This window comes from Sarcophilus harrisii, chromosome 5 (genome assembly GCF_902635505.1).
Source record: "Sarcophilus harrisii chromosome 5, mSarHar1.11, whole genome shotgun sequence".
NCBI classification, from domain to species: domain Eukaryota; kingdom Metazoa; phylum Chordata; class Mammalia; order Dasyuromorphia; family Dasyuridae; genus Sarcophilus; species Sarcophilus harrisii.
Window position 1 is genome coordinate 260,776,811 of NC_045430.1, and position 13,191 is coordinate 260,790,001.

The following is a 13,191-nucleotide window of genomic DNA, read 5'->3' on the forward strand; positions in this document are numbered from 1 at the left end:
ATTAGTTCTCTGAAAGAATGTGGATCTGGAGTCAGAGGAGCTGGTTCAACTCCTGCTTACTTTCTATATGATATAGCAGATGTTCTAAGTTCAATTTAAAAGCAAAGCAAAACAAAACAAAATGGAAAAAACAACTTTATGTTAACGTTCTCACAATAGTTTTAAGTCTGAAAAGGGCTAGTAATGGGGAATGAGCATGCTATACTGGCTGTAAAGGCAAGAGGACTCAGGTTCAAATCTTATCTCCAGCATTTTTTTACTAGTGTGAATTTAGCTATCATTCAATTTCTCTGGGCCTTAATTTTTTGATCTGTAAAATGAAAGGTAACCTCTGACTTTTCCTCTAGTTCTACATCTTTTCTTCCAGTTCTACATCTATGATCCTCTGATTTTAAGCATTTTTTTTAAATGTATGTGATTTTTGAAATGCTCTTCTCAGACTAATGAGAGACTTTCTCTGAAGTACCAGTTTACAGTGTGACCACTGGATGTCTCATTTTTTTTTTTGAACATAACTAGTCCATCTCTTTTCTTGGGACACTTCCTCAACCAGACTCAGATTTATGTCTTTGATCAGAAGATTTAATCTGTAGTAAAACCTGTTGTCAGCTCAGCCAAGATCATCTCTCCCTTAGGCAATCAAGGCACACAACTTCAGTGACCATCGCCATTAAAAAGGGACTTGGGTTCTTGTTCAAGTTTCATTCTCTAAACACACCATATTTGCCTCTTATAAACAGATCGATTCTGTGCATTGTGGAGACTTGGCCTTGGTGTGGATTTCTTGTGATCACCCAACCCTTTCCTTCCTTTATTAGTTCAACAAACCCATCTACATCTTTGATCTACTTTCTGCATTGGGTGTGAATTCATTTGCAAGTATCAAAGAAATACTACATCGAAAGATATATCTGTCTTGTCAGAGAACAGATATCCTTATGGTCATAAAGATAAAGCTCAGTGAAAAAAAATTCTGAGTTTTGGGTCAGAGGCTTTAAATCCCAGCTCTCTCACCTAATGGGCATGTGTCTCTGCACGAATCGTGTAACCATTCTGGGACCCAGTTGTTCCATCTGTACAATGGAAAGTTTTGGACTAAATGCCTCTTAAAGGCCATTCCAGGTCCTAACTCTTATGTTCCTATTTGGGCAGGAAAAGGATGGACGTCTTAAGAAAATGAGCAAGAGAGGATTTGAGATGGAGAGATCAACTGGGGGGGAGGGGACACAAACATGGAAGCTACATTCATTGTAAGATTTCTTTGTGCCCTACAAAATGGAACCTAATTGGTAAAGTCCTTCACCAAGTCAAGACGACAAAAGGCATCACTCATTTTTTTTGTTTTTGCAGCTTTGCTTCACATCACCATCGACTGGGGAAGGATGGACGCTGGTGATCACTTAGTGCTGGTGAACTCCTGAGCTTTCTTCCCACCTCGCTACCACACCATTTTCAAAGCATTCTCGCTCAAGGACCGGAGGACGGACTGTGATAGTCACGAGCACCCACATTCAAGGGACATTTCACAAACGACCTTCCCCTCCCAACGACAACAAAGAAATCCCTCCCCCCAAAATACAGAGAAAACACAAATGAGCTAGGCAATGGAATGGAATGACACCCCATAAGTAGCACTGTCAGAATTGTGAGAACCAAGCCAGTCCTTCTTAATCCTCGAACACTTCCAAGAACAGAGGGGGAAAGAGTTCTGTGGGGCACTCCACCTTCATGTGTAGGAAGCGGCTGGCGTGGCAGGCGCCAATCATCCGTAGGTCTGTCACCTTCATCAGCAGCTTTGGCCAAAAGTGTGCAACGTGGTGTTTGCGGTAATTAATATAATGTTCAAAGGCCAGCAGGAAACCCTCCTGACATTTCTCTATCCTCTCCACGCTGGCGAGTCCTGGGCGATCTGAGGAGAGGAGGCAAAAATCTGAATGTCATTTATCACCCAAAGCCAGCACGGCCGAGGGGATTGAGGGCCAGATATAGAATTGGGAAGGTCTGGTGTCTAAACCTGCTTCCGAGAGCTACTAGTAGACTTACTGTGAACAAGCCACCCAACTCTCTGAACCTCAGTTTTTTCATTTGTAAAATAGAGATAATCTCCATCATATCTGTTGTACAAGGTTGTTGTGAGGTTCAAATACTCAAGAGAATTCACGTAGAGCTCTTTTCAAATATAAAACATGAAAATAAACCCATCATTTATCTTGGAAATGAAAACTCTGAATGTAGAGACTGATGGTCGTTAGAGTGGGCGATGGCAGTTGAGACAATATTAATAACTTGGTAAACAGTAGGAAAATATTTTTTAAAAAATGAACAGTACAATAGTAATTGATTACAAACTTCTTTCCTATTATCAGAGAATGGATAATGTAGTGAATGGACTGTGATCTCAGACACTTACTTTGGTATTTGGTTGTTTTAATCATATCTCACTCTTGATGACCTCATTTGGAGTTTTCCTGGCAAAGAGACTGGAGCAGTTTGCCATTTTCTTCTTGGCTCATATTATAGATGAGGAAACTGAGATAAGCAGGGTTAAGTGACTTGTTCAGGGTCACACAGCTAGTAATTGTCTGAGGCTGGATTTGAACTCATGAAGATGAGTCTTCTTGACTCCAGGGATCATGCTCTGTGCACTGTGGTGTGCTCTAGTTATCTACTCCTTTACTAGCTGTTTGATTTGGGGCAAGTCACTTAAAAACTCTGAGCTTCAGATTTCTCATCTGTAAAATGGGGATAGGAATATTTGTAACTCTCACTTCATAGGGCTGTTATGAGGATAAGATTTCACAAGACATAGAAAACACAATGTAGATGTTGATTATTATTATTATTGTTTATTATATTATATTATTGTTATATTGTTATATATATATGTTATATATAACAATATTATAATATTGTTATTATTTCTCTTGGGATTGGTAACATTGTCTAGGGTACAAGTAGCTGATCAGGTCAGGAAGACCTGTGTTTAATTCTCTTCTCCAACACAGCATTGTCTTGTGACTCTAAGCAAGTCATTTAATGTTTTAGGATCCCAGGCAGCTCTGCCAAACTCTTAAGTTGTAGAATCTGTATGGTGTAAACCACGGACAAGTCACATAACCTGTTTGCCTCATGTGTAAAATGAGCTGGAGTATCTACGTCAAGAAAATGCCAGATGGGGTCATGAAGCGTTGAGCTCGACTAAAATTATCAAAAAAAGGGAATCACTTTAGCAGCAATGAGGAGGATGGATTGATGTCGAGCCCTAGAGCTTTGTTCCGGTTGGTGACTTCATCAATTCCCATGGATTGAACAATCATTTCTATGCTCATGATTCCCAACTCTATGAATCGTTCCTCACTCAAGTCTTTGGAGTTCCAGTTACTCATATTTATCTACTCATTGAATATTTCAAACTGGGTCTACCACGGGCAGCTCAAACTCCACACAAACAAAGCAGAACTCATTATCTTTACAATCAAACTTACCCATCTTCCAAATTTGCCTATTTTTTGCCAAGGGGGCTCCACATCTTTGGTGTAATCCTTGACCCCCCGACTCTCTCACTCCACATAGCCAATCAGTTGCCAAATATTGTCATTTCTAATTCCCCGATAGCTGCTCTCATACATCCCTTACATCATCTTACCATCCAGCTACTATACGAATCCAGGTCCTTTCCATCCGGAGTAATCCTATAGCCTCTAAAGTTTTTTCTCTACATCAATCCATCCTCATAGCTGCTAAAGTGATTTTTGTTAAAGCAGAGATAGGTTTAAGCATGGTACTTCTTTTTTTCAATAAATCCCAATGTTTCTTTATTGTCTCTAGAAAGGGAACAACCACTTATTGAGCATCTATCATGTGCCAGTCACTGTGCCTGGTGTTTAACAAATATTATCTTATTTGATCTTCACAAAATCCCTCCGAGATAATTGCTGTTATTATCCCCATTTCACAGGCAGTTAGGGGTTCATTGACCTGTCTAGGATCCTGTAGCTAATAAGTGTCGGAGGCTACATTTGAACTCAAATCTTCACAACTCCAGACCCAGCTCTTTATCTACTGTCATATATCTGTTTAAGAGAAAATATAAAAAACTCTGTTTGCCTTTAAAAGTCCCTCACAACAATGTCTTTCCTCTGATCTTCCTCTGCATCTAGAACATATTCTCTCCTCATAGTTCCATTTCTTTCTTTTTTTCTGCTCCATTTCTTAGAACTCATTCTTTCCTACAAAACTACCTTCTCTGCTATTAGCATCCTCCCCCAGCTAACTTGGTATTTACTTTACATATGCTTATAATTAATCAATTAACAAGCATGTATTAAGTAGTTACTATGTGTCAGGTACTGTCTAGATGGTCAGAATACAAAGACAAAAGTGAAACAGTCCTAGCAATCTAAAACAGGTTACATTCTAATTGGAAGGACACATACTGAACACAAAAAGTTACTTTTGGGAAAGAATACATTCTTCGGCAGCTCAGGTGCCCAGAAAAAATTCCAGACAGTATCAATAGAGGGTGCCTGAACTGAATTTTGGAGGAAATGAGGGATGGTCATCTGTTCATAAATGGCTTGTATGATAGAGCAAGCCCTCTGAAGGCAGGCACTGTTTCATTTTTGCCTTGATCTTTCTTTTAGGTTTTCATTTTGCTGTTCGTTTTGTCTTGTTATTGCCAGCATTCTCCCTGGCACCTGATGCTTAGTTTATTATTCTTAATGTTTCTTTTTCTCAAAGGAGCTCAGAGCCATCCTGCTCTATTCTTTTAGATGTCATGGTCACACACTATTGTGAAAATGAATAAAATGACTGTTAAAGATGGAATAAAAGTTTCAGGATGCTTGTTGATGATAATGGATATATGCCGGCCCCCTGCTAGAAACAGTTCTCCCTGCTCCAGATTTTCCCTCTCTGGTCTGTCCCACAATGATAGTCCAGCTATTGCTATATTGAGACCTCAAAGCAGCATTTGGCTCAATCAACAGAAACCCCCAAAAATCTGAGTTAGCATTTATGCCAAAGGCAATTTTATGTATTGATCCTCACAACAACTCTAGAAAGGCAGTGCTATTATCACCCCTATTTTATGGATGAGGAAACTAAGACAGAGTAACAATGTCCAGCCATTGATGGTCACACAATTATCAATGAGCCAGAATTTGAATTGAGATTTTCCTACCCTCAAGTCCATCATTCTGTCCACATACTTGCCTCACTGAAGAGCTCACTACCTCACCTTCTCTACAGTGCAGAGCTAGAGCTCTGACTCAGAACAAAGCTCAAACCTTTGTGTGCTATGAACAGGGAATATTTCTCTGGAAACTTTAGTCTTTTTTTTTTTTTAATTTTTGATTGGGTGACTAATCAAGGTCATTTCTTCTGTACCTCTTGGTCTTTGCCTCTCAGAATCAGCTGTCTCTCTTAAAATTTGGCTCAAACACCAGACTTCAGGAGGCTTTCCCTGATGTCCCTGGGCACCTTCCCTTACTAAGATTTCTCTCTATCTACGCTAATATAACTAGAACTCCGGTCACTGAGTTCCCAGGTCTGGGATCTTTCCAATGTATAATAGTGCTACTGCTGATTTTGTTTGACTTTCCTTTTCGAAGGAGGTCGTGACATGGGGAGGAGATGCCATGACATGCAATAAATTGGATTTAAATGAGGGAGAGCTGTACAGGGTCACCTGCCTCACATTGTTCTCCATCTCCAAGGTCCAGTGGACAGATATAGATCAGGACGACTGGAGATGGCCCTGATGCAGTGGGAGACTTTGGCTCCTTTAAACTAAAGTCTTTGTTTGTTTATTTTTAATTAGGCCATTCTTTGCCTCATTTCTTACCTAGTTTTAAATCACTGATTGGGTGATGTCCCAGTCAAACTGAAACCTGTTGAAGATCTTAGCTTAAAAAAGCCAAGGTCTCCCACTGCATCCAGGGTCATCTCTGGTCTATATCTGGACACTGGACCTGGAGGGCTCTGGAGGGGAAAGTGAGGCAGGTGACCTTGCACTGCTCTCCCTCACTTCAATCCAATTCATTCTCATGTCAAAGCATACAATACTACTAACAAAAAGCCAATGGTTCCTTGTTTAGAGTTTCCATGGAAAGTTTCAATGTTAACTAAAGAAAATCAGGTCAGCTGATTCTATTTTACAGAATCACAAAATGTGAGAACTAGAGGGAACTTGGAAACCACAACATCAAATCCATTAAGGAAAGGACTTGTGCAAGGTCACATACTTTGTCATACTTGAAGTTATCCAGAATTGCAATCGAGTAAGTGCCAGGATAGATTTGCAGTTGATAAGGCCTTTAGGGTCATCTAAACCAAGGCTTTTTAAACTTTTTCTTCTCACTCATGACCCCTTTTTACCCAAGAAATTTTTATGTGACCCTGGGTAGGTAGATTTATAAAAGAAGTATCTAAATCAAATATTTCCTGATAAAAATAATTTTTGTGACCTCTATATTCAATTACAAAACTCTATAAGGGGTTTTGAACCACAGTTTAAGAAGCTGGGATCTAAATCAGCTCCTTATAAAACTTTAATAAAAATCAACCCCTAGCAGTTCTGTACATCGACTTAGAAAACCATAAATGAACATTATCTATGTTATACTAAATTTTTATTTATTTTGTAAGCATTTCCCTATTATATTTTAATCTGTCTTGGGCTACACTTGGGAAATTTGTGTGGGACTTTATGTTTGCCTCTTTGATCTAGATTAATCTTCTTAAAGTGGGGAAAATGTAGCCTAGGAAGGTGAAATTCCTAGCACAATGTCACACAAAGAATAAGTGGGAGAACTAGGATTGAACTTAGGCTGTGTGTTCCACTGCACCATGGGACTTCAGAGTAAGCATTTCAAATTAATTGCCACAACCAAGGATTAATATAGAATCTGGGGTGCCTGACTCCCTAACCATTTTGAGACCTTGAATCCAGAACGGAGAGCAGAATGGAGTGTCCAGTCATTCTTGCACATCAACAGAAAAAAGCAAGGTTGGACAATACGAATGAAACATTTGTTCCAGGAAGCCACGACAAGAGGCAATGTTTTGTGGGTGACAAAGGATTATTGTGCAATCTGACCAAAGGTAACCTGGCCCTTGAGGTCACATGGCCACAGTTGAACAATCCTACCCAGAAGAGAGGGAATGAGCCACAAAACCACAGCCAAAGAGAACACAAACACTCAAGATCAGTATTTCTATTTACTGTTGGAAGGACAATGGCTCACTTGGCGATGGGGAGCCCCAGTCAGGATCCTCACCTGAAGACATGAGCAGGACTGCTTGAAGGAGGGCTACTTCAGTGTCATCCAGGTTGAAAGAAGACAATGACATACCCAGATCAAAGATGGCATCAGACACCACTCCAAGGCCTCCGTTTTTCAGCTGGCCCCTCGTCACAGCCATCTCCCCATTTAAGGTTAGAGTCTCACTCTCGGGGTCATAGCGTACCGCTGCTCGGAGGGACATGATCTCCATACAGCAGCCTTTCAGCAGGATGATCTGATCTTCGCATGGCAGCTGGGAAGAATCAGCCAATATCAAGAAAAGAGATGTCAGTGAACCTCCCCGGCGATGTCAGTGATAGTCCAACCCACATATTGTGCAGATTGGGAAAGCAAATCCCCAAGAGAGCCCATAATTATCTGAGGTCATGTGGGCAGGAAGTACCAGAAATGGGATGTGACCCAGACCTTAAGGGCTCACTAGGAAGAATGAAGTCTCCCAGCCATGGGGCGAACAGAGTAATAGGGACTATTTTGACATGAGAAGTCTTGGGAGTAGTTAAAGCAGAAACCTTATTTTAAGGAAGTTTGGGAAATGATGCTAATGGAATGCATATTTCTAATCAGGAACTGTACTACTAATGAATGTTTCCGGAAAGCCCAACAGTTTAGGAGACAGAAAAACAATCTTGCCAGGTACCTTTCCCTTTAAAAACAGTTCTTAGGGCCCTAATGGAGTGTCTCCTAGCACCTGGACAGGTTGCTATTAGTCATTTGCCAAAAATATTTTCTTTGCAGGAGGGCCATAAAAAAGGATAGAGTCAGAGTGGTTTTCCCAGGTTCCTTCTGTTTCCTCAAGAATACCTTAGTTTTGTTTATTGCCAAAGATTGCATGCTGGGAACTATGGGATCAGGGGGCCTCCCTCAGCTCCTTTCGAATGGATAAATATCTGGCTAGGTCCCAGTGGAGTCCATAATGCCTTGTGCACCCCATCAAGCAAAGGAAGAGCTGGTCTTTGCCCACTGAGTCATTACATGTCTCTGCATCAGTAGTGAAAGGAAATTAATGGTGGTCTACTCCAGCCTCCGGAGTGATACTTCTGGAGGCCAAGGTCAACTGACCCCATGTCATTGTTCTTCCTTTGCCCAATTCTTTATGACCCTATTTTGAGGTTTTCTTGCTAAAAATACTGGAATTGTTTACCATTTTCCTCTCCAGCTCTTTTTACAGGTAAGGAAACTGAGGCACACAGGAGACTTGCCTGGGTCATAAAGCTAGTTAAGTATCTGAGGGCAGATTTGAGTTCAGAAGGATGAGTCCTGACTCCATCCAACCTGGCACTCTATCCACTGTACAATCTACCTGCCCCGACTACTTCACATCTGGCCTCTTCCAACATGCTACTGGGTTATCTCAGAAGCCCATTGTGAAGAAAGGGAAAAAAGGGATAAAACTAGGGAGTCCAGGAAAAAGTAGGGGACTCCAATCTGAAAAACCTGTGTCTCTCCCATTCTGTGGTTCACATCCTTCTTCATAATGAAATCGAACAAATATCCCCATTTTTTCTCTTGCCAATGTAGTTATAGTGTAAAATCGTCTTCTCAGATATCTACGGAAGTATCTTTCTTATCACTTTCTTACGCTACGGAACACAATTTGTTCAGCCATTCCTTTATGGGCGTCTTTGCCATAGAAACGATGGCCTCAATATGCAAAATGAGACATTTTGGACACGGTCAATGTGGGAATTGAGCCAGCAGCTGAGATCTAAATAGATTTCCTCCCAATGAGCTGGGGACTGGGTGCAATAGGAAGCTGTTTTCACAATAAAAGCAAAGAGAATACCAGTGGTGTTGAAAAAAACACAATAATTAAGCACCCAGAAAAAAAGTGCTGCATTTAGATTTTATGTCACCAGGATTAGTGACAATACTGGGTTACGGGGCAGCCAGGGGGCAAAAAGGGTGCAATCCTGGCTCTGGAATGAGGAATACTTCAGTTCTAATCCCCATCTCAGATACTTTTCTGGCTTGTGACCCCAGACAAGTCACTTCATCTGCCTCAGTCTCAGTTTTCTCCTCTGTAAAATATAAAATAGCATCTCCCTCGCATATCTCACGAGGATGAAATAAGATTATATGTATATCTATAAAGTGCTTTGCAAATCTTAAAGTGGGATATAAATGTTAGTTATGATTATGAAACAGGCGTAAACCATGCTTGAGTTTGGCCCTAAGACTGCGGATCCATCACCAGGGCCTTTCTCAAGATACTGGTATAGTGGAAAGAGACGGGATCGAGCACCACAGGACCTGAGTTTGAATCCCCATTTCTGCCATTTTTAAGAAGAGGGTGACTGGTTCCTTTTGGCTATGAACCCTGTGTTCTTATGATCTCCTCATTGGGAGGGGGACCCTAAAGGTGGCCATAACAAGAAGTCTCTGGGCTCAGTCCTTCTTTGGCTATTGGTTCCAAGACACAGATGGCCTGAGGGAGGAGAGCTATTCCATTGGAGGAAACAACCCTATTCTTTGCCAGTCTAAAAGCCTCTCTCGACAGAGGCAAATCTACCCCATGGACTCCTCCCCATTTAATTTACATTTGTGCCCCCTTCCAGAAGTAAAGGACTAACTAATTGGTACTTGTCAGAACCAATCACCCAGAAAAAAACAAAGAAAATCAAAAGCAGAAAATTCAGCCCCACACATGACTTAAAAGACAGTGGGCAGGATCTCAATTGGACCTTAAGGATTTCTGGGATGCTGGATGAAAAATATCCATCCCTCTTCTTTGCAGATTAAGTATTTTTTTAAGGGGTAGATGGTTATCCATCTGGTACAAAGGGCCGGACTAGATTATGCCTCTGGTACCATTTTAGTTTTGATTTTAGAGCAATCTGGGCTTTACTGTGTCTCCTTGGATGTACAGATGAAGGGTAATGACATACACCTGTACCAAGATGGAGAATGAGATGTTTTAATGAGCGAATTTCCATTTTGTCTCCACTGGTGCTTTCAAATGATTAAATTCCTCTCAAGTCATGTGAGATTTTAAACAATAGCCATTCCTGAGGGAGTCTACAGATTCATTCTGCAGAGCAGGAGCCCAGGAAAATATAAAACCAGCGAGAATGAACTCCAAACAAATTCATTTCCTTACCTCGCAAAACATAGGCAACTTTTTGGCAAAATCCACCACTCTCGTAATTGCTGGTGTGATGATTTTTGTAAACTGGCTGAAGGCTTCTAAGTCCACTTTTCCACCTTCTGGGGCATTGACTATTGGTGCCTGTCCAATGTCTTCAGGCTGAGGATATTAAATCAGAGAGATTTAAGTAGAGAAGGAGCAGCGCCCTCCCTTGAAGATCACTTTCACAGGAAGGAGGAAATCTGATTTTTTTCACCTGGTACGGAATACATATCAGTTGTGAAAAATAAAAAGAAATTGCCTCTTTTCTCTGGTCAAAAATACAAATCAAAGTTGTGGGAACAGGACACTATGAATTCGGATCGAAAAACATACAGACCCGGGGCAGATTTGTGAGTGTTTTTAATTTACTGATGAGGGAACAGTGAAAGAGAGTGGAAAGGAAGGAAATATATGCGAAAATCTTGGAAGTCAGAAAGAGTGGATTTTCCCTAAATCCAGTATAATTCAATTCAATTTTCCACAAATATTCTTAAGCTCTTATTGTGTGTAGAAGGCACTATGTGAGGATATCCTCTTGGCTGGGAGGGAAGAGAAAGGATGTCATTAGGATGGAGGATTCTCCTCATTGTGGCGAGGGATAAAGTGTACCCCGATTAATTATTCATGACAGGTAATGTTCACGGTAACATGAGTGCCAAGAAGAGGCAACAATGATACGGCTTTTGGGTTGGAACACTGGAAAAACTCTATGTTTATCTAGGGTGATTCACGTATTTTCCAGGTGTTTTAAGGTTCTTCAGGAACACTGAATTATGGCCTGAAGCAAGGAGTATGAGAAACCATGTTCTGTCTCACCAGCTGTAGAAACAGATGTGCTTTTGACCTAGCTCTTAGGGCTGTGAGTCTGGACCTGGCAGCTGGCTAGCTCTGGTACTTTTGGGGAACAGATCTAGGTCCAGGAAATCTACTTTTATTGTCCAAAGAAGCTTGAATTGGGGGGATCTCAGAGTCTACTACGTAGATAATTAAAGTTTTTGTTCTCGAGTCATTTTTTAGTTGGGTCTGATGCTTAGTTTTCTTGGCAGATACGGGAGTGGTTTTGCCATTTCCTTCTCCAGATTATTTTACAGATGAGGAAATTGAGGCAAACAGGATTAAGTGACTTGTTCAAGATCACACAGCTAGTAAACACCTGAAAACAGATATGAACTCGCAGATGAGTCTTCCTGACACCTGGCCCAGTGCTCTATCTACCCAGACATTGAGCTGCCTTGATAATTGAATAGAGAGGGCTAATTTACAACACAGCAGTCCTAGTTTTTGGGAGACAATTTACTCAACGTTTAGTTTTGCCATGGGTTTTCCCCACTGAATGAATACTGTTTCCCATTATTGATTGGCTCATATCTATGAGGTTGAGTATGGCATTTGAGGTCTTCTATCAGGAGGTCTTAGCTTACTTATCCAATCTTCTCTCTCACTCTTCCCCCATACAAATTCTGGCCTCCATTCAGGTCAATCACCTACCTTACTCTTTCCCCCTCTTTGGCCATGGGCTGGTTCTCCTCCATGTATTTCTATTCCTCTTTTAAAGAATATTTTCCTCTGTTCCACCCTATCCAAATCCCATGCTTTCCTGTAGGTTCTGCTCAAAAAAACACTTTTCCATGAAAATTTCCTTTCCTTCCTACTTCAGCCAAAAATGGTACTAGGAACAGAAGTCTTGGATTGCACTGGTAAAGGGAAAAGTTGGTACTAACACAGGAAGGGATCAGGGAAGGCTTCAAGGAGGAGGTGGCCTTGGGTTGGGCCCTCCACAAGGGAGGCACCCTCCTCACCTAGACAAAAACCTTCCCGTCCTTTCAGAGGGACGCTATTATTTCCCACTAAATGTGCCCTCCCCCTGTTGTCCGAGTCAAGAAAGCAAAACAAGTTCAATGAGTTATTTACTCATATAATTTTTCCTGTTATTTCCCACCCCTCCCCAAGCCATATTTGAGTTAAAAAAAAAAAAAAGACAAAGATGATTTTCTTATTCTCTTCCCACTCCCCCACTGGCAAACTGCCTCTGTCAACAGTAGCTGAACTAACCTTCAGAGGGTGTGGCAAGACTGGTGGTTACAGCCTCAAGGGAGAATTTTTAGCATATTATATAACACATTCTGGTAATGTCTGCCTGTTTGTATTATCTGGCAGTCTCCGCTGTGTTGTGTGTATGTTTTTTTAAAGACAAAAAAAAAAAAGAGCAGGTTTCTGCCCTCCCCCCAGTTTATACCAACAATGATGATGTATTTTTTTGGAGGTGGGGTGGGGTGGAGTGTAGCAATTAAAACATAAAGCTAGTGATCTGCTGGCTGTCCTAATGGACTTTCAATTTATGGAAATAGTACATTTGAAGTGCGTTTCTTGGACTTTTCCTTTTTCCCTCCCCAATAACATTTCCAATTTTCCTTATTTTTTTTTGGCCAACAAAACAGTGGGAGCCAACGTACTAATAGACCCTAATTAGCTTGTTTTTAGTTACATGTGACAATCTGGGCTTTAATTTCTTTAGCTATCAATTTTCAGACATTACACCAGAGAATATTCATAGAATGAATATTCTATTCATTCAGGGCAAAAGGTTTTCTTGGTTTTTCTTTGCATCACGGGTGCTTAGCACACTGCCTGGTACAGAGTCAGCACTGAATAAATGTTTGGTGCTTGATTTGACACTTAGGAGCTGTATGACTTCTGAGCCTCAGTTTCCCCATCTGTAAAATGGGAATAATAATATCAGGAGGTTCATAAAGCTGA

The 13,191-nt window shown here is 41.0% G+C and overlaps 1 protein-coding gene across 6 annotated transcripts in view; it reads right to left on the minus strand.

Annotated features, from left to right (window-relative positions):
• Positions 1 to 460: 460 nt before the first annotated feature.
• The window catches only part of THRB (thyroid hormone receptor beta), a 399,316-nt gene continuing 386,585 nt past the window's right edge, over positions 461 to 13,191 (minus strand). For all 6 annotated transcript variants that reach the window (XM_023505183.2, XM_023505182.2, XM_023505181.2 and 3 more), the window contains 3 exons: positions 10,405 to 10,551; positions 7,281 to 7,539; positions 461 to 1,909 (listed from right to left, as the gene is read on the minus strand). In XM_023505183.2, the coding sequence (XP_023360951.1) occupies positions 1,668 to 1,909; positions 7,281 to 7,539; positions 10,405 to 10,551 (648 nt within the window). In that variant the 3' untranslated portion in view covers positions 461 to 1,667. The remainder of the gene's footprint in view (positions 1,910 to 7,280; positions 7,540 to 10,404; positions 10,552 to 13,191) is intronic.